Genomic DNA, 22,365 nt, shown 5'->3' with positions numbered 1-22,365 from the left:
GTTGAGAATTCTTCCGGATTCATAGGTGTATGTGGTGTCATGCTAAATACAAATCTCCTAACCATTTTATACCCCTCCTCTTGTCTCGCCTAATGCTTTGAAAATGGCAAATGGCTTTAAAAACATTTAAAAATAAGTCAAAGTGTAAAGTTTGCTTCGTGATTTCAACATACCGGAAGACATGTCATGAGAAAAATGTTACTACCTTTCTGCTCCAAATGACAAAGAAAGACACTGACAGGTGATTGTATATTTTGTTTAATACTTGCATTGTTTCTATAGCGCAATTATAGCAATCTTTAAATTTACTTTTCATTACAAATATTTGTCAAGTTTTGTTTCAGAAACATTTTTCCTACTCTCTTGCACATGCACCCAGACACACTACAAAAAAACTCATTCATAACACAGTAAGGGCAAACATTATTCATGTAAACATCTTTCATTAATTTCCCATAATTTAAAAAAATCATAGAATTATAGATATTGAATAAGGCTCATAGATTTAGTTCAAATTCCACAAAAGACCAATCTTTTGTTAACTGTGACGGGGTTAACTTTTGGTTGCAATAAATGCTGAAAGCATACCCCTAGGTTCCAATCCTTAAACATACCTCACAACCTAATAAACGCATTTCAGGATAAAAGGAGAACATAGAAAACCCAGGAGTAAACCTTTTGAAAGAGGGAGCTCAGACCATGAACCTAATTTCTTCAATGATAAGCAGACATTACATATTCCTGTGGTTTCCCAATGCAAGGATCGAAGTTAATTATAGGAACTCAAAATATAACCAAGTCGCTGTGTTAAGATACATTGGCATGTGTGTACATATTGCTAGTATACACAGTGAAAATTTGTCGTATTTATCATTTCTTTATATCCAGGACCGAAGCAGAGGAAAAAAAAAAATCCCACTCAAGTTGAATACCATTATAAAGGAGTGTTCTAGTAACGTAAGAGTCAGGAGAGTTGGGAGGTATGTCCCAGAGATGTGATTGGTCTTGATATTAAAACGACTTCTAACAACAGTGTGTAAAGTCACAGACAGAGGAAGCAAGGATTTGCGTTATCCGAGGACGTCTCTCTCTGGTTGGAAGTTTGGTGCTTACGTGCATAGTCTCCCAGAGCTGAGACAGGAAATGGACTGTGCTGAGAAATGGGCCCCTTGCCAGCGGCTCCCTCCTCCTTCCTCTCTGTGAGGCGGAGGCCAGGAGGCAGGGACTGCTGGCAAAACCGTGAAGTTCCACCCTGGGGTCTGAACCCCAACTCCACTGAGGGCAGCCTCCCTGACATGTGTGACTAGGCAGTAAGGGTGGCGGTTGATGGTGGCCAGAAAACCTGGTTCCGAGGTTCCCGTGGCCACATCTGGCTTCTGATTCTGCTGCCCTGCAAAGAAATTGTGCTCCGGATAACTGCACCAGTGTCTCTAATGCCTCTAGTTCACTCCTAGGCCCTCAAAGGCCTGGAGCGATGTCACTTAAAGGTAGACACACCTCCATGAGCACCTAACTTACACCAGGAAGCGGCGGAGGCACTGGGGAAGCCTACGAGCTCTCTCCACGGCAGATGCAACAACGCGGGGAGGTTGCCATGAGTCAGAGTTATTTGTAGGCTTTTGAGTTTTAAAAATCAAAATTGATCTGCATTGTATCTCAATAGACTCAGAGAATTCTCACCAAAAATTTTGTAATTTGTTTAAATAGCACTGGAATAATTCAACTTCATTTAAATATATTCATTCTACCATGAAAATATTTCATACAAACATCTATTTACATACAAACACATTAAAATTTGTGAAAAGGGTTTCCACCCCTGTGGTTGTATGGCTTGAAATAGTTTCATTGCTTTGAATATGTTTGCACACATTTGGCAAAATAAAACTATTAAAATTTAGTAGTTTTAAAATAAAAAAGTGACATCAAGACTCCAAATTCCTGAAGGGAAAGATCAAAGAAAACACAATCTATCAAGGTACCTCAAGTAGATGTAAATTTAATATATTTTGTGAACCTTTGATCTGTGGCAAATAAACAATACAACTATCAGTCTTGCAACATAGTTTTGCTTGTTTTTCTAAAAGAAAAGATGTCTGGATTCTAAATCACTACTCGTAAGACAGAAACTTGAGGCAACTGTTTTAAAACAAGGCAAAACAGAAAACGACACTCTCTTGGAAGATCTTAAATGCACTTCGCAGTGAGTGATTTAAAATTTTATATATTAAAGGAAAGTCTCTATAAAGTGCCACATACTGTCTCACTGAGAAGGCAAGCCTTGAATTCACCGTTTACAGTTACTGCCATTTTAAGAGTTCCAATTAAATGTTGTCATTGGTTACACTTTTGCCTCCATGTTGGCCTTTCCAGGTTGTGGGTGATAAGGAAATAGTTTTTCAAGTGTGAAGAACCCCCAGAAGGCAAATAAATTTAACTAGAGCCCCGGCCAGGTTCAAAGAGGTCTTGAATTTCCTTCTTTGTTTCTCCCATAGACCAGGGGAGAAGCCGGTTAAAATAAGAATAGGTACTACGAAACTCAAGTCCTCCCTGCCTGCTGCCTCTTAATCTCATCATTCCTTTGTGTCGAAAACTCAGTCCTTATCGTTGTTTTGTTAGTCCATTCAAATGTCCATTTTGGGGACATACTCCTACAGGTTAGTTCCTATTCCTAACTCTAACACAAGATAATATTTTGTCATAGAAAAGCTGCTAAGGAAAGATCTAGTCATGCAGGAGTTGGCCCGAGACAGCTCTGAGTGAATCTCCTCGAGACAATGGTGTCACGTACCCTCACAGGTGCCAGCATTTTTGGGGAGAGCACAAAGTTACTTTTTTCTTCCCTACCACCTGGAATCTTCCACAATTCTGCTGTGGTCATGATGCCACTAAAACTACCAGATCTGGCTGCTTCCTGACAGGTTTCCTTCCACAGTGGATGTAAAGGCTCAGCAGAAAAATTACATCCCGAGGCCTTCCCTGTCACACTTTGGCTCCAACGAGGAGCAAACACGTTCCTTCCTAACCAGTTAATTCCTTATGGTACCTCCACCGCCACGACTTTACCTACCTACAGAACACAGTGAACCTCAACCCTGCTCTGATTCCAGTCCGTGACGAAGCCTTCTGTTTGGGAGTGGGGTGGGGGGCGTGGGCGAGCAGGAGCGACCAAGCCAGGCAGAGACACAGAGGAAATGGCCAGAGGTACACACAGAGGGCCGCTCAAGAAAGGAGAGATGCTCAGAACAGGGAGGGGGAGGAGGGAAAAGGGCAAGAGACCAGCTCACACAGCAAAGCTTCTTACAGACAAGAGAGGACGTGGAAAGGGATGGGACAGGAGAACGGGACAAAGAAGAGCCAGAAGACACAAGAAGAGAGGAGAGAGAAAGACCAGGCTCGGCTTGGGTGTACTTACTGTTTCCTCTGATTTGTCTAAAGGTCACAGACACACTGCTGGGTTTTAAACTGAGTGTTGTCATCACATATCTAATTCGAAAAACGGATTAGCTGGTACTACTTACAACTCTTCAATCCCTTGTATCAAAAGAAAGAGAGGAAGAAAGAAAGATTCCATTTGGGTGGGGAAGTTCCAATAACCCATTAGGTCAGAGGTTATCCCCCTACTGCAGCCTCAGCAAGAATGGTATCTCCCCCAGGAATAAAATCATTCAAGGCCTAGCTGTGTGGGAGGTGTGACCGGCTCCATGCTGCCCTCGCTCCCTGACTGGCTCCAAGCCCAACTGGCCGGGGCTAAGTGAAGCCACCTTTCTCCTGAAGAAGTCACTCACCTTGGGACGCATTTGAATTAAAGCACCCATCAGAATACAAGTCCCGAGACTGTCCCTCTATCACTGCCTACAGAATCATCTCTTTCTGCAGAACAGAAGCTATCCTATCCTGCCGCATTTTCATCTAAACACCCTATTTGGTTCCTTTTGTGGCAGATCCTTTCAGCAGCCCTGACCACTACTCACGTATGAACGCTCAGCTCCGAAACCACTACCACCTGGCTGCACGCCTTGCGCTGGCCACATGCCCTTGGCACTGCTGGGGTGGCGGGGAGAGGGGGGAGCTCCAAGACGCTGGGTCCCGCAGAGGAGGGAAGGGCCCCTTCCGTCACTGAGGGCTGAACACTGCATCCAGAGACCGCCTGAACTGAAAGTTGTGAATAGCGCTGGCTCGGGCACTTTTGCTAACTTCTTCCTAAGAGCAATGGGTACCTGCCAAGAAAAAGCAAATTCCTTCCTAGCTGTTTCTTCACTCCCCTCACTGCCACCAGGCAATCTGTGCTCAGCCAGAGCTCCCCACCGGCTCGGAAGGCTTTAGCTTTCAAGACCTAACCAGCTCAGGTGACAGGTGCCACCACTGGCAGCGGCATTTCGGAACCACCGCTGCTCTCCAGAACTTTCCAGCTGCCGTGTCCAGGCATCTGAAGAAGACCCGGCTATGGCATGTGGTGAGGGTGCTTGCAAAAGCCCAAGACTCTCGGAATTCATTCAGAGCGATCCCAGACACGTTACACACCAAACTAGCTAAACTAAAAAAACAGGGGTTTTCTCCTTATTTCTGCAGCTGTGATTACACATAGCTGGCAAAATGGCTGAAATGCTATTGATATCATTGCTTTTAAACTACACAGGTATTACTCTTAATTTACAATGCTTTGAAGCAGGTAAGTGCTTTGAAATTACAATAATGAAGAGTTTTAGCATTACAGTTCGATTTGTACCTAGTGATCAGTATGTCTCTCTTAACGGTAGCAATTAAAAAAAAAAAAAAACTTTTGAATTCTGTGTTAGAATTCTAGTTTGTTGTTTGACTTCTGAATTCAATGCAATGTGCCACGAGCCAGACTGCTCTATGTTATGTACATTTAAAGTGTACCCGAGGAGAAGAAATTACTAGTACTATTAAAGATATTGCAAAATTGCCACAGTTACTGCTCAGAAGTACTAATTTCCCTCTCTCCTTTCTTAAAGTATATATTACAACTCTTCCATAACTTAATGCAGACAATGTAAATTCATCCCTTCTCACATCTTAAAGCAAAGATATCTTTGTTTACATGCGAGAATAATAATTCTATAATAATACCCCGGCCCTATGAGCCAGTTCTTTATATTAGGACATAAGAATGAAACAATGATATAGAAAGAGCCAGAGAGACCTACGCACTGGCACTGACACGAAACCCATTTGGAAGTTTTCTCTTATAAAAGATATAGCTAAGATAGAGATTGAGACTGAGGGGTGAAATGACTCAAAAAGTGGGGTTCTGTCTGCTAGGAAAAAAAACAAAGCCATTCTATTGCAAGATACAGATCAAAGGTTAAAAGGCAAATTATACTACATTTAGAGAATAAAAATGTAGTAATTCTCTATCCTCCATATGGCACATACGCAAGTGTGAAAACACACCTGGTGTTGGCCATAGGAAAAAACATCATGGAAAAACCACTGGCTAAAAATGACTGAAAAGCCCCCTTTCCCTTTTTCAGTCTAATCATTTGGCATCTCTGAGTGTGGTACAGATTTAGACTTGAACCACCCAAGAACATCACGCTGTCTGTGTCAAGTGTTCGACAATACCTCTCAGTAGGACGTTGTTGCAAGGCTAGCTAATTTTAAATCTGGTATGAGTAATACAGTCAAGCCTAGTTAGTATGCGAGAAAGTCGTTGCTAACGCTGCGTGAGAGGATATGATGTCACAGCATGAGCAGTCCCTGGTTGTCCCGTGGTCGGAAAACGTAGTGCATAGATCCAAGTTTCTATTCCAGGTCTCTGAAGCCCAGGGCTGAGCCTTTCACTTCTGCTGGGTGGCCTGGAAGGCCTTTAGCTCCACCTGGTACCACTCAGGGGCTTCAGGCCCACTCTTCCCCGGGGGGCTGTGGTCATAGCCGTAGGCAACGGTGAGCTCCTCATCAGCCTCTACAGCTCGAAGTGTGCGGATACATTTGATGGGCCCAAAGCGGGGGTGGACAAACCTAGACATCAAGATGCACAGAGTCATTCCTGAGCCAGACCAGGAGGTTAGAAGCAAAGCCTGGGGGGGTGGGGGCGGGCAAGGGGGTGGGAATCCCCCATGTGCTCTTCCCTGAGCACCCTGGTAGGTCCTCAAGTGTGGCCCATGTCTCGGCCAGCATCAGCTTCACCTGGGAGCTTCTGGACACGGAGAAGCCCAGCCCCACCCACTCCTGATCTGGAATCTGCATTTGTAACAGCACCTCCAGGTGACTCAAATGCACATTCAAGGGTAAAAATCTCTGCTCCAAGGGAAAATGGGTGATGGGCATTGAGAAGGGCACTTGCCGGCATGAGCACTGGGTGTTGTACGGAAACCAATTTGACAATAAATTGTATTTAAAAAAATAAAAATAAATAAAAACCTCTGTTCTATCTTTCTTTTTGAGCATATTTGGCACTCTTTGCTTATCAACCAACCATCACGGTCAATGACAAAAGTCTGTCCTTAATGAAAAACTGGATCCAGAGCAGCCGGCCGGCATTTCTGTTCTTCTGGCCGGTAGCAGCAGATGACCTGGCTGTACCGTGTGGGCAAGGCTTTACCGGGGTGCTTTGGGGGCTCTACGGAAGAGCCCTCTGGATGTTCAAAAGCAAAAAACTCTGTACTCCACCCTGTACAGACAGAGGAAGTGTCATGTTCTAGCATAAACGCAGATGAAGATTTCTTTCCAAGAGGGAAGCCTAGACCTTTCTGCCAACCTGCTTTTTAAATATTTCCCAGTGAAGCATCTCGTGAAGGGAGCAGCCTCGGGTGCCTCAGAACTGGGGGCAGGACTACCGCTATGGCTATGTTCCTCTGCCAAAGGCTCCCAGCCCAGGTCACCCCCACAATGCCTGCGGGGGAAGAGGAGCTAAATAAGTTATAGACTTAGCTCACCTAACAGCTACGAGAACCCAAGATGGAGACACACACACACACACACACACACGCATACACACACGTGAGGCATGGCCAAAAAGAAATCTGCTTTATTTCTATATGTATCTGGTCAAATCAATCTCATTCATTTATAGTCTTGTTTTGAGGACATTGAGACACCAAAGAAGAAGTTTCCAGACCTTAAGTTAACTTAGTACATGGACCATGATAGGAAGCACTTGTCTAGTTCCCTCTGTTGGTGGTGGGGAAAGGAGTGTGTCTGTGGTTCAGGGACATCTTTTAAGTGGTGGACAAAGGAACGATCTCACCCTCACTCCCAGGGGCTGCTATGTCCACCCCACGTGGCTATCATCTTCCCTGGAAAGCACTCTTGACTCCGGGTCAGAAGACTTTGGTGTGGGTCCAGGATCGACACGTTATTACTGCCCCCTCTCAGAGAGCTTACTTCTGTATCTCTGAATCTCACTTTTCTCACCTGCAAATTCAGGGTAATACTAGTAATCCTAATCCTGTAAGAGTCCTCGTTGTGACGAACTAGGATCATACATATAAAGCATCTCATGTAGAGATGCATGTGGCACAGAGGACTCAGCTACTCTGAGTGAGTGTGTGTCTGTGTGTGAGCGTGCCCGCGCACAGAATTCTCACATTGTGCTCCGTTACAGACGTCCCTGCCCCAGAGATTCAGGAATTATGAAAATCACAACTCTTTGTCTCTAAATTAAAGATTTCATTAAAAAAAGAATACCCCTGAAATGGAGCTCCGGCTAACCTTCTTGTACACTGAACAAACCTGGGGGAAGCCTAAGATTTCTGTTATAATCCTCTTATATTTTCTTTTTCCTGCTTATTGCCGTTATTTTCAAAGAGAAGAAAATGGACAGACTGAAAAGAAAGGACTTAGTTTCAGGGGCTGATTCTCCAAGGCAAGCACTAAGGCCCAACAGTTAAGGACACTTAGCCACTTGGACTGAGAGGCCCGCGTTTCCTGTCTGTGAGTGAGGGGACAGTAACAGAAGTTGCCCCACAGAGGTACTGAGAGGATTATATGAGATAATTCAGGAGAAGCCATTAGCACAGCACCAGCCTCAAGTGCTCAGTAAATGCCAGCAGCACAGTTACCGGTCAAAGCAAACCTCTGCACCAAGTGCTTTGGCACCTTGGCGACATGTTACCTATATTTACAACTAGGAAAGTAGTCCATTTGACATTTTGTATCAGACTACAGCTTATGAGGATATTGTTTTATGTTAAGGCGTGCATAATAATGCCAATGATTTTAGAGACAAATGAATGCCATGAACTGGTATCTGAATTTTTTTTAAATGTTTATTTTTGAGACAGACACAGTATGAGCAAGGGAGGGGCAGAGAGAGAGAGAGAGAGAGAGGAGAGAGAATGTGAAGCGGGCTCCAGGCTCTGAGCTGTCAGCACACAGCCCAACACAGGGCTTGAGCTCACGAACCGCGAGATCATGACCTGAGCTGAAGTTAGACGTTAACCAGCTGAGCCACCCAGGCGCCCTATGTCTCTGAATCTTATATTATGATATATTATTATTCAGGTAGTCTTCCCATTACCCCCAAATAACCAGTATTTCACACTGGACTCAAAGAAAATAACTCTGAAGAGTACAGGGACTTGATTCTGCACAAATGGTTTCCTCCCTTGTCTCCTGGGCTTTCTTCCTTTTGGGGAGAAGAATCATGCCCTTGCAATGAAATCACAGAACTAATTTGTTTTCAAAGAGCAGTCTAAGTAGCATTTGTTATCGTTAGTTACCACTGCTTTAAAAGATTGTTGGTAAGCTGTGTGCAGCCTGGAACGATGCTTTGGCCTAATTCACATTGGCCGTGAAAACCCTGGAGTTAATAACAGTGTCAGTTTCGTTTCATATGACACATGTCTTTTGCCATTTCTACCTGCCCTTTTACACAACAGTTTAGCTTCAGTACTTGTTACTGGCTGCCAAGGGGAACGAGTCTCTGCCAGAGCAATTTTCAAGCCATCTCAGGGATGCAAGGAGGGACATTCAAATCCTGGCAGTTTTCTGGCAGTTTTCCTACAGATTAAATGCATATGATCTAACCCTGCTTCCATTAACAAGCAAGGCACTGAGGGACTGCCAGCTCTAACTGAGCAGAAAAGGTTGCACGCAGCTGCCTGGCTCCCAGGAGGCACCGACATTCTCTGGCTGAGCTAAGAGATCGATGATGATGGTACGAAGAATCCCAACTGTACCATTCAAGGAATAGTCAGAGACGCTTGATTTTGGGAGAAGCACATTCAGGGGGTATATGAAAACTTCTAAAATATTTGTAGAGCTGGGGCACCTGGGTAGCTTAGTCGGTTGGGCATCCAACTTCGGCTCAGGGCATGATCTAGCGATTTGTGAGTTCAAGCCTGGCATCAGGCTCTGTGTTGACAGCTCAGAGCCTGGAGCCTGCTTCAGATTCTGTCTCCCTCTCTCTCTCTCTCTGCACCTCTTCCACTCGTGCTCTGTCTCTCTCTCAAAAATAAGTAAACATTTAAAAAAATAAAATGTTTGTAGGGCTGCTATGTGGAAGAGTGATTGGCACAGTGCACAAGAAAGGGAAATGATTAGGGCCAAGGGCTGGATATTCCAGGGAAACCCATTTGGGCTCCATAGAAACAACATTCTAATCATCGGAGCCCAAAAGCTAGTTTCGTAATACCTTCTTCAGTTTGTCCAGATAGCTGCCCTCATGGATAACAGTAAGCTCCTCATCCATGGAGGTTTACAAGAAAAGGTTCTATGAGCAGGTGGAAGTGGAGGCTCAAACTCCGAGAGGTAGGATTATTTGGCTTTTTAAAACAGGAGCTTTGTTCAGACACAATTTATATACCTTATAATTCGCCCCTATGAAGTATACAATTCAGATTCCATCATGTAATGGTTAGCACTCAGGACTCTGAAGTATACAATTCAGCGGGTTTCAGTCATGCAATCATCACCACTCTCTAATTTCAGTACATTGCACCACCTTCAAAAGAGACCCCATACTCATTAGCCATTAACTCCACTTCCTGCACTTCCCCCAGCCCTGGGCAGCCACTCCTCCATATTCTGTCTCTGTGAATTTTGCTGTGTGGACAAGTCATATCAATGGAATCATACACTATGGGGTCTTATGTGACTAGCTTCTTGCACTTAGCATGACGTTTTCAAGGCTCATCCACGTTGTAGCATGTGACGGTATCTCCTTCCTCTGTATTGTCAAATCATGGGGGCTCTGATTTTGTAGGTCTTTTCCAACACCAAGACCTTGCACCCTATGCTTTAGCATTTTGTTTTCTTCCTTCCTTTCACACCTAAAAGAGTGTGCAGAATAATTTCAATTTTTCTAAGATTTCAAGTATAACACTATCCTTACTTTTCCAGAATGAGACAACAGAAGGACAAAAAAAGCGTCAACAAAACAGCACGAAGTAGAGCGTTTCTGTAGCATTTCTACTCTTCCAAGCGCTTTTCCACTTCTTAGCCTACTAAGGCCAGAGGAGGGGCTGGTTAGGTAATGAGTTTCACGTTATAACCTGAGGCCCGGGGGGGAGGAGCCTCGGGCACTTGGAGGGAGTGGCCTTTCTGTGGGGCGGGATGACACCTGCTACAGACCCTCCTCAGACTCCAGGCCCTGGAGGATAGGGCCCCGATCTGCCCTGGCAGCTCGGTGCCATACTCACATGTCGTAGATGCAGTTTGGAGTGAAGGAGTGATTTGCCTTGTGTCCCAAGGAGGCACAGTACTTGGATACATGGTTGTAGGGCTCAGGCACATCAATGACCGTTTCTTCATCGAGGGAGAGGGTATTCCCATTAAGGGCCCAGTCCCTGTTATCAACCTGTAGAAAACACGAAAGCAAACATGAGAGTGGGCCTTTCTCCCCAAATCTCAAAGAACAGCAGCAATAGTAGATCATTTATCCTTACGTTTCACGGTTTGAGGGTTATATACAGAAAAGCACCTGAGGCAGCCGTCTACACACTGATGGTGTGAAAGCCATTTGTGGGTAGCACCAGACAGCTCAACTTACGATGTATTGATTTTTCCTTACCTTCTATGAAAAAAAAAACTTACAGTCCTTTAAAAGACACACAAATATAAAACCAGATGTCCCTAGATTGTTTATTTCTTGAGGGCAGGCTAAGTCCTGTTAGTACAAAAGCCCTCCAGCACCAAACTTGAAGTTTTACACATTGAATTGTGTTTTTGTTTTTGTTTTTAAATATTTTTTATTTATTTCAAGAGAGAGAGAGAGAGACAGCGTGAGCAGGGGAGGGTCAGGGAGAGTGGGAGTCACAGACTGAAAGAGGCTCCAGGCTCTGAGTTGGCGGTCAGCACAGAGCCGGACGCGGGGCCCGAACCCACGAACCGCGAGATCATGACCTAAGCGAAAGTTGGACGCTTAACCGACTAAGCCACCCAGGCGCCCCTCACATTGAATTGTTTTTTAAAGGTCCCAAACAAAGCAGAGTTTTAGCCATTCAGGGCCTGCTTTTCTGAGGACACCTGACCCCACATCTGCCAGGGGTAGATATGTCCAGCACCATAAGACACCCACACGGCCTCTGTCCTTTGGAGCTGTCTGGCCCAGAGACCCCTCACCGTACCCCCGGTCACCTCGACATGTAAGCCCCCTCTCTGCCCCTCTCTTTCCCAGGAGTTCCCTGCCCTCCTCCTGCTCTGCATGTGGCCCTTGTGCACAAGCTTCTGGAGCATCTCAGGCTGGGAGGACATCCCCTCTCTTGCCACCCTGTCTAAGCACTGCTGTGTCAAGGAAACCCATGTGCTACTGTCACCTATGCTCTTAACTGTTTCTCTGATCGGCCTCCAAATCCCTTGGACCCGTACCGTGAAGAAGGTGAGGCAAAAGATAAACCAAAGTAAGAACATCAAATGGACCCAGAACTTGAGGAATGCAAAACCGTGTTTCAGGAGAGTTCTTCACCTTTGTTACAAGTGGGTGACCAATGTGACCAGCTGATAGAGCCCCCAGTTACCAGTGTGCTTTCTTACCTACAATAGGACTCATTCCGCATCCTGCACTCATGGGCTTCCCTTCTCCAAACCACGTCCCCATTCCAACCCACAGCCCAGGATCTGGCAATGCCAGCAGAATAGTTTTTTGGGAGTAAGTAGGATCACATTTCTTTTTAAAGCTTATTTATTTATTTTTGAGGTGGGGGAGGGGCAGAGAGAGGGAGAGAGAGAATCCCAGGCAGGCTCTTCGCTGTCAGCATGGAGCCCAATGCAGATCTTGATCTCATGAACTGTACGATTGTGACCCGAGCTGAAATCAGATGCTTACCCGACCGAGCTGAGTCGGATGCCTACCTGACCAAGCCACCCAGGTGTCCCCGGTATTGCATTTTTACATAGAACTACTGACTCTCAGAAGTATACAGTCTCTCTTGCGCCTAAATTACAATTATGCTCTTATTTATACCTAATATTCACTCAACAACTATTTACTGAGTGCCTACCATATGCCAGGCACTGTCCTAGGTGCAGGGGCAGTGATGAAAGTGAAGAAAATCTTCATGGGTCTTAATAGTCCAGCCCTGTCATGTGGTGCTGATATACGGCACTTGGTACCATCTACTTTATGTTTCCATTAGCTGGGTATTTTTCTTATTTCCCCAGAAGAATCTAAATCTCATGAAGGCGAGGACAGTGCCTCATCCATTAATAAGTACAGCACAGTGAGTTTCGCCTGAAGCCATACTCTGCTGTTTGAAATCCTGCTTGAATTCTGCTGGTGACTGCATTTGTGACCTTGGGCAAACGGCTTACGCTCTCTGAGCTTCAGTTTTGTGATCTGTAAAATGTTAGAATAAACCAAGGGCATGTCAATACCCTGAGCCACCTTTCATATCTGAATTTCCTGGACTGTCAGACACAGAAGTCTGGCCATCACCAGGGGGATGTGCGTGCCAGACCACGGCTCAGTTTGAGTGCAAAGCCATCTCTGTCCATAGGACAGCTTTGAAAGTGCAAAACCCTGATTATTTCATTGCATTTCCCCTTAGCTGTCCCAGCGGGAAGTAAAAAAGTGAAGACATGAATTGGCGATAGGAGCAAGAAGCCTAAGTCCACACGCTTAACGCAAGTGAGACCAGATGGAGCCAACAAGCTGGGCTGAAGATCGGACTTCCTGCCCTTAAGCAGACATGCGAGGAAGTTAATTGTGAAATGAAGAAACAAAAGCAAAAACACAGATGAATTCTAGAAAATGTATCAAAGATTGTATTTTAAAGGCAAGAGGTGATTATTCTTTAGCTTTTTATTTTCAGTTTTTTGGGCAGTAGAACCCTTCCTGGCTAGCTGTAGGCTACTGTGTGACTTTCACACAAATAGAAGGAAGGGGCCTGCCTATGCAGAGCCCTGTGCAAGATCATAATAATTACTGACAGAGTCCAGTTGGATCTCAAGTTTTCAGACGCTGTGTGTAGCACAGTGCAAAGCAACTGCTGTCTCATCGACGGCAATATCCCACTTTCTGTAAAATAGTTGTGAAACTGAAAAGAGACCCCAGAGAGGTCTCTTGTCCTTCCCGCCATGTGAGGTTGCATTGGGAAGAGGGCATTTAATGAACCAGGAAATGCACTGACTAGACACCAAATCTGCCGACCACTTGACCTTGGACTTCCAGCCTCCAGAACTGTGAGAAGTAAATTTCTGTTGTTTACAGGCCACGCTGTGGATGGTATTTTTGCTACAGCAGTCTAAAGACTGCTTTATATCCCACCAATTTTACCAAAAAAGACTGTTTGCTCTTTCATATTTCTAGTGAATACTAAAGGGGCTAAACAGGAAAATTAAGAGTGTTTGAAACAAAGCCCTTTAACCAATCAAGTTGGGTCTCCACTTCTGCCCCACTCACCTCTTGGTGTGTAATTCGAACTCCATTATAAAAAGACATAACAGTATTAGGTCCCACTGCTACCTTTGAAAATAGTCCTTCTCCAGCACTGGATATGAGAGATTCAGCAACATAAACCCTAAATAGTAAAAAGAGTCAAATGATAGTTCTTTCAGTTTGATATGTCACTCTTTATATCAACTACCATCATATCAGTATGGCTACTGAACCCAAAACATCAGTTCATAGCAATCCAGTAAGAAAGGAAGGAAAAAAGAAGGAAGGAAGGAAGGAAGGAAGGAAGGAAGGAAAGAAAGAAAGAAAGAAAGAAAGAAAGAAAGAAAGAAAGAAAGAAAGAAAGAAAGAAAGAAAGAAAGAAAAGTTAAGCCACATATTTGGCATTAGAAATTGAGGAACTGGTATTATGCACCTTTTAAGAGTGGTGTCTAGGGGGTGCCTACGGGGCTCAGTTAAGCATTTGACTCCTGGTTTCAGCTCATGTCACAATCTCACAGTTTGAGGTTTCGAGCCCCACACTGGGCTCTGTGCTGACAGTGTGGTGCCTGTCTCTGCCTCTCCCCTGCTCATTCTCATTCTCTCTCTCACACACAAAATAAATAAATAAAACTTAAAGAAAAAGAGTGGAGTTTAAAATATGCTCTCTAATAGGGGGAATATTATATACAGTTGACCCATGGGTGTAAACTGTGCAGGTCCATTTATATGTGGAATTTTTACAGTACAGTATCATAAATGGATTTCTCTCCCTCATGACTTCTTATGTATTTTTTTTATGGTTTTATTTTTAAGTAATCTCTTCACCCAGCATGGGGCTCGAACTCACAACCTTGAGATCAAGAGTTGCACACTCTACCAACTGAGCCAGCCAGGAGTGCCCTCTAATGACTTTCTAAACATTTTCTTTCTTTCTTTTTTTAATGTTTATTTATCTTTGGAGGAGAGAGAGATAAAACACGAGCAGTGGAGGGGCAGAGAGAGGTGGAGACACAGGATTCGAAGCAGGCTCCAGGCTCCGAGCTGTCAGCACAGAGCCCGACGTGGGGCTCGAACCCATGAACTGTGAGATCATGACTGGAGTCGAAATTGGTTACCTAACTGACTGAGCCACCCAGGCGCCCCCTTAATAATATTTTCTTTTCTCCAGCTTAATTTATTGGAAGAATACAGTATATAATAGATATAACATACAAAATATGTGTTAATCAACTGTTTATGTTACTGGTAAGGCTTCCAGTCAACAGTAGGCTATTAGTAGTTAAGTTTTGGGGAGAGTCAAAAGTTCCATGTGGATTTTCAGCTGTGTGGGGTGGGGGAGGAGGATGTTGCCCCAACCCCTGTGTTGTTCAAGGTTTCACTGTATTCATAAAGCAACTCAGTGTTTGATAAAAGGTTTTATCAAAAAATTATGTTTTTAATTGATGAGTATATTCGCTATCTTCCTGGACAAGTAAAATATTTCCAAAGTAATTTAAGCATTGCCCAGTTGTCAATGCTAAATTGGAAGGAAAGGCTGTTTTAGCCCCAAGATGAAACTTTCACTTGAAAGACTGACAAACAGTTAATAAAACATATTCAATAAGGACTTCCCAACAAAACAGTTTATAACGCATCCGCTAACTATGGCCCAAGGGCCAAATCTGGCAGCTGCCCACCCTTGTAAATAAAGTTTTATGGAACACAGCCCCGCCTATTTGTTGTTTCTTGCGGCTTGAGCGTTACAAAGGCAGAACTGAGTCATTGCAGTAGAGACCCAGAAAGCTTAAATATTTACAATGTGGCTCTTTATAGAAAGAGTTTGCCAATCCTTGGTTTACAAGAAAACAGCACTCACTCATCATTATTGAACTGGGTTTAATAAGAGAGTGCACACCCCATGAACAACTATTTCACTTCTTTGGGTGCTGTGTTGTAACGACTCTGGTGGAAATGCTCAGCTCTAATTTTTGTTCCATGGACCTTATGCTTATTTTACGGACTAGAGGACTAAATTATTGCTTCCAACTCTACGCCTTCCCTGTGGTAGAATTATACATCCTGCTAGTTTGCCAGGTGACCTTGTGGTGCCTCCTTCACAGTGGGCAGACCATGTACCCTTGCCGGGATCATGCTGGGCTTGGCTGAATGCTCTACTTTGCTACTTGAACATGGGCAGGAGGACTGCATGCCAGGGCCCAGGTGTTACGAGGATGGCAAATTTCTGCCAGCCTTCTGCAATTTCCATTCATCTCCACCAGAAGAAGATGTCCCCGGAGGCCTTGGCTCCTTCGGCCTGCATCTTGGAATACAGACATGTGAAACAGACCTGAACCCAACATGAAATCTGGAGTCCAGCCATGTCCAGTTGAGCCAAGTTGAGCCTGGTCAACAGTGGCTGAACCTCAGCTAACCTACAGAATCCTGAGGGTAACATAAAATGTTTGCATTCATAAACCACCGTTAGGTTTGAGCGTATCATTCTATGGCATCATCATAACAATAGTAACAAAAAAGACTGATACATATGATTATGGTGCTATTGTGTTTCGGGAGGGTTAACAAGAGACCAAACCCTTCTCTTCGTAAGTGGACCAGAGTTTTGTATCAAGAAAGAGGCCATTCATTCATTGTGACATTGTGGTGGGAGTCCTTATCAGTTGAACCAGGGACGAGGCTCATTTTTCAGATGGGAACAGAACAGAAGTGAATGGGAGTTGTGCTTTGTAAGCCAGGTTTCCAAAGAGTGAGGCAAAGAGACAGCCAGCTGCAGATGGCACTCTTCCTTAGGAGCAGGCCAGCTGCTAGCGGACAAGCATCGTGGGCACGGCACCAGAGAAAGTCATACCAAGAACCGAGAGCTGGAGTTTAGAGAAAATGAAATAGAATGAGACCTGACACTTGGGGAATGAGTTTACAGAATCGGGAGCTTGTCTTTTATAAGCTGGAATGGTTTTATGCTTCTTATATTTTCTTTCTTTCCACTCCTGTTCTCCCTTAGTGAATATAGAAATCGTCTTGTGTTCCAGACCCCCTTCAGCTGTGCTAAGTAAAGGAGGCATTCTGGTTCCTGCCTCGCTAGGTAGAGCTTTAAAGAATGTGAAATACTCCTCTAGAGGCCAGCATGTGGCTGCAGCTTGAATTGCACCAGGGCCCTCAAGAGAGGGGACATGTGGGTCTGGCAGAGCTGTCTGCCTGGCCCAATGGCTGTCTATATGTAGAAGGTTCATTCCGGGACTGACATGTGGCTGTTCTGTGCTTTATAGGTGGAGAAACTCTTTCACAGGGACAGAGTCTAACGAGCATAAAAACACTCTTCATCAGAATATATGAATTTTTTTCCCCCAGAGAGTCACAAAGAAGGATTAGTTCTCACCATTAGGGTTATTTAACCTCCCATAAACAGTGCTATTAAAACTACAAGGGAAGAAATTACCTCTCTGATTCATATGGATCTGGAAGAAGAGCATTGGTAGAAATGCAAGATGAAGTCGATTTATCAAAGTGGTACACCGAACCTGAAAAGCAAACAAAAATCTCAATCCAGGGATTACAGAGTTAGGGAAACACATTTACAGCACCTCTTTGTATTCATGGAACAGAAAGAGTTAAATAATAAAAAATGTTATTCAAGTTATACCACCTGGGATAAATTCTTCAATATAATTGTAAAAAATTCCCGGGGCACCTGGGTGGCTCAGTTGGTTAAGCGTCCAGTGTCGGCTCAGGTCATGATTTCGCGGTTCATGGGTTCGAGCCCTGCGTCGGGCTCTGTGCTGACAGCTAGCTCAGAGCCTGGAGCCTGTTTCAGATTCTGTCTCTCTTTCTCTTTCTCTCCCCCCTCCCCCACTCATCCTCTGTCTCTCTCTGTCTCAAAAATAAATAAACTATAAAAAAAATTTCTTTTTTAAGTTTATTTTGAAAGTGAGGGGGAGGGGCACAGACAGCGGGAGAGATGGAATCCCAAGCAGGCTCCGTACTGTCAGCACACAGCCCGACATAGGGCTCAAACCCCCAAACTATGAGATCATGACCTGAGCTGAAGTTGGATACTTAACCAACTGAGCGACCCAGGCGCCCCTAAATTCTTCAATATAAATGAATGGTTTTTAGATTTGCATTTGAGTTTCATTTTTAGGTCTTAATGAACGGCCATCATATATATTTCTTAAAATCCCATTTTTACTTTTGAATTGTATTTATTCAAATGGTTTAAAAAATGCTTGTGCATTTTTGTCATGAAATTCTGAGATCTCTCTGGTCAGATCAGGTTGGATGATGGTTTTTAAATTTTCTTGCGGTTTTCTTCCTACTAGACACAGTCTGTAGCCTCCAACCACCCAAGCCTGGCAATTGTCTCCTTCACTAAAAATAAACATTCAGTCTCACCAGAATTAAGAGCAGAACTGCTTTTGATAAAGCAAAAACAAAGTCATCTTATTTCTATTAAGGTTTTCAGAAGCCAATTAGTAATTTATTCCGGAAGCTAAGGTACACAACTATCCTAGATTTAATGTTGGTTCTCTGCAGAGGATTAGCCTCAGAGAACCCTCCCAGAGCACAGTGAAGACATCTGACGCTCTAATGCACAGTAAGTAAGGAAGTGCATTTTAGAACCTATGGGCTTACTCCTGTGAAGTAAATTCTTTTAGGTCCTAAAGTATCACAAATAATCCCATTAAGCAATTCCCCAGTGGTTCCCAGTGGTTCCCAGGTCCTCTTTCTGTTCTGTTTTTGTTTTGTACAATCACAAAACCCAAAGTCAGTATCTCAAACTAAAAGCTAAAAAGCAATCCGGATCAGTCAAGGTCTAGCCAGGAAACAGACATTTGAGTATTCCAAAGAGAGAATTTCACTCCGGGAATTGGTTATACAGAACACGGAAGAACTGAGAAGCCAAACGGGCAGGTAAGGAGCCCAGAAACTGGCAAGAGCTGGCCGCCATATAACCCTAAGCCAGAGGGACAAAAGAGGAAAAGGTGTGCCTGGGGCTCTAGAGCTGGATTGATGCGGGACCTTCCGGGTAGGAGATGGAATCGCGAGACAGGCCACTGCTGGAGACACTGCTGGACACAGAGAGAGTTTCTCCCTGATTCCTTCCCCCTCCGTGCCCTTGGCCAGTGCCTCCCTGTGGTCAAACCCAGACAGAAGCCAATGCACACCAACGACCCTAGGAAATGTGGCCTGCCTGCGGCACAAGCCCCCTGCAATGAAAGCAGGACATACAGACAAGAACTGCATCTGAGAGCAAACTGGTTAATGGACCAATGCACAATCCATTAAGGGAAGTTAGTTTAAAAAAGAAATCCATGTGAAATCTATGTTCTATTGCACAGAGAATCTCCTATGAATCTCCACCTCCCTTCCTTAGACTAAACCTTTCATCAAAAACGTGCTAAGTGCCAATTACATGTAAAGCACTCTGTTAGGGACTATGCTATCTTTTCCAACCTTATGTCCCTTCCTGTTTTTCCTAGAAATGCTTCAGGCAAATGGAGCACAATCTTTATTTTTACCCCTCTCCTCATTAGTTTATACTATGCCCCTTGACCAGAATTCATTCATTCTCTTGACAGACATTAATTCTAAGAGGTGAGCCAAGCCTTAAAGACAGAATGGGCATGAACAGAGAAAGGAGTTCCTTTGTGGAGAGGTGAAGAGATGAGGCAAGAAGAAAATCCTGCCTGAGGCATACCGAGGAAATCAGCGTGTATTAAGTGGAGAACTAGAAGCAATTTGTGGGGAGGGCCTGGGTGGCTCAGTCAGTTGAGTGTCTAACTATTGATTTTAGCTCGGGTCATGATCCCAGGGTCGTGGGATTGAGTCCTGTTTCAGGCACCGGGCCTGCTTAAGATTCTCTCTCTCCCTCTGGCCCTCTTCCACATGTGCTCTCTCTAAATAAATAAATAAATAAAAATAGAAGAAATAGTGTGTGGTTACAAAAGCATAAAGAGACAGGGTGTGGTGGGAGAGGTCAGCGAGGGGTCGGTTGGGAGCACTTTGTGTGAGGTATTTGCATTACATTCTCCTCCTCCCCACGGTAGCCCCTGATGGCATTGTGGCCCTGTCAGACCTCATGCTTAGGTTAGTCTGCAGAGCACTGACTGTAACTGAGAGGGGCTGGGGGGAAGGGGGGGGCAGAGAGGGAGAGGTGCGGGACACTGAAGACCTGTGTTCTTCTCAGTCACCCAAAGCAGCCATGCTTCTTGACCTTTGTGAAACCCAAATTATTCAATATATCCTTAAATTAACAGGCCTGCCAGAATCTCACCAATTATTAGGCCCCTCCTCCCACCTTGCTGTGGCTTTATGTGAAGAGGGGTTCATTATTTACAACCAGGAGGTCTAAAAAAAAATAACCCTTTGAGAATTATCACCCTCACTTCCCAAAATCTGTTTCTTACTTACTAAGAAGGATGTAATAATAACAATGACTTGAATTATGATGTTTTATAGTAGGTACCAGTACCTGTCTTTTAAAATGAAGAAACAGGTTCTGAGGGGATAAATAACTTGCCTGAGACCATACTGTGGTACATGCTGAAGCAGAAACTCAAATGAGGTGACTCCCAAGTTCAAGGCTCTTGCCACTAAAACACGCTGCCACTTCTAAGGTTTTAAAATTGGCATCACCAATTGGGACCCTCCCCTAGCCCAGGACCCCTCACATCTAACACTGTGGCACTGTCTCCTTTCAGAACAGATGTGAAGAGCACAGATAGGAGAATTTGAAGTGCAAAGGTTACTGTTTCACTTAAAAAGAGAAACAGCTTTTCATTCAGAATGATTTTAAATTTACAGAAAAGTTGTAAAGATAGTACAGAGCTTCCCCAATACCCCTCATGGTTTCTCGTAATGTTAACTTGTTCCTCTCCTTCTTCTTCTTCTTTTTTTTTTTTAATGTTTATGTATTTATTTTGAGAGAGAGAGAGAGAGAGATTGAGAGAGAGAGGCGAAGGAAAGAGATGGGGAGAAAAACAGAAACTCAAGTCGGGCTCTGCTCGAACTCACGAACCGTGAGATCATGACCTGAGCCAAAATCAAGAGTCAGACGCTGAACCCACTGAGCCCCCCAGGTGCCCCTCTCATAATGTTAACTTCTTACGTTGCATGGTATGTTTGTCAAAATGAAGAAACCAACATAACTACATTACTATTAAATAAACTTCAGACTTTATTCAGATTTCACCAGTTTTTCCACTAATGCCCTCTTTCTGTTCCAGGATCCAATCCAGAATCCCACGTTGCATTTAGGGTGCCTCAATTTTTAACTTAAAAAAAAAAATAAAAAACTGAGATATTTAAAATAACTCACATTGTAAATGCTAGATTTCCTATTTTTGGACATTCTTCTCTAGAGATTCTCCTTCAGATCACAAATAACTAAATATTATTTAGGACTATTAATGCCTAGATTATCTTTTCTACTTTTTTCTTCTTAGAACCTAAGTTAGATTGGAAATACATGCATATATTGTTTTCAAGGAATCAGACCAATTTAAACAGTTGTCTTTTTTCTAGACTTTCTACAATACATATTTTTGCATTGTTTTTGTTTTTGTCTCTCTCAAAATAACAAAAACAAAACAAAACAAAACATTAAGAAAAACTAAAAGGAAATAGAATTTTTCTCTAATATGATTCCATTGGGCTCACTCATGTGCCCAGAATGTGTCCTGTGAAGATGCCAGACTCTGAAGAAGGCAAGGGATGCCAGTGTGCATTTGTCTTTCCCAATCAGAGCTTGGGCTGAAACAGCTCTACGGTCTGTACAACCTAGAGATCTACATAATTAGATTCTTTAATATCATTAAACTGTATTTCAGTTTTTCCTGAGCTACATGGAATTCAGGGAATTACTGCTGTCATTTCTTCAATTCTTCCCTGTATTATTATATAGCTATGCATCTGCTACTGAAATGCATGGTATATATTTCCCCGTCTCATTGATAGCTGGCTTGGCCATGTGATTTACTTTGACCAATGAAAAGGGGGTGAAATTAATTCAACTTCAAGTCAAGCTTTCAGAGATAGCCTAGGTGTCTGCTCATGCTCCGACTTCTGGTGACCCACTTGGGGAAATCTTGACCCAGGCCACCAGTGTCCCTTAGGCCCCAGAATTAAGACTTATAAGACATAATCAGGTAAGCCTCAAGTTCAGCCATGCCCAGCCCAGCCCAGCCTAGACTCCAGCTGGAGTACAGCTTATCACCTGTATTTGAGATGTTAAGGTGTCTGTTATGCAGCAACATTGACTAATGCATGATTAAAGTGGACTTGACAAGGAAATTAACTTCTCTCAAATATGCTCTAGCAACCTGCCCTGGAATCACAGCAAACCATCTGAAGCAGATCCAACTTACTTCCAGGCATCAGTTCAAAGTGAGGCCTTCCTTCTTCAGTGGACATAAGGTTAGCCAGCTTTCCCTCTATCATCTCTCCGTCAATGAATTTTCCATAAAGTGCGGTCCTCTCGTCAGGGTACACATACGCTATCTTCTCGCCCGTCATCTCCCCGTCTTCATTTACTTCTCCCACAAGGCTGCCGCCGTCCTGATGGGAGAAACCAAAAGCCAGAAAATATT

General features: G+C 43.9%; 1 protein-coding gene across 1 annotated transcript in view; it reads right to left on the bottom strand.

Annotated features, from left to right (window-relative positions):
- Positions 1 to 242: 242 nt before the first annotated feature.
- The window catches only part of SETD7 (SET domain containing 7, histone lysine methyltransferase), a 47,749-nt gene continuing 25,626 nt past the window's right edge, over positions 243 to 22,365 (bottom strand). The window contains exons 4-8 of the mRNA XM_077755959.1: positions 22,144 to 22,333; positions 17,217 to 17,298; positions 13,808 to 13,925; positions 10,608 to 10,765; positions 243 to 5,985 (exon numbers count right to left, since the gene is read on the bottom strand). Coding sequence (XP_077612085.1) covers positions 5,805 to 5,985; positions 10,608 to 10,765; positions 13,808 to 13,925; positions 17,217 to 17,298; positions 22,144 to 22,333 — 729 coding nt within the window. The 3' untranslated portion in view covers positions 243 to 5,804. The remainder of the gene's footprint in view (positions 5,986 to 10,607; positions 10,766 to 13,807; positions 13,926 to 17,216; positions 17,299 to 22,143; positions 22,334 to 22,365) is intronic.

Source organism: Crocuta crocuta, unplaced genomic scaffold (genome assembly GCF_008692635.1).
Source record: "Crocuta crocuta isolate KB4526 unplaced genomic scaffold, BGI_CrCroc_1.0 scaffold112, whole genome shotgun sequence".
In the NCBI taxonomy this organism is placed as follows: Eukaryota; Metazoa; Chordata; class Mammalia; order Carnivora; family Hyaenidae; genus Crocuta; species Crocuta crocuta.
This window is presented reverse-complemented; position numbering and strand designations above follow the sequence as displayed.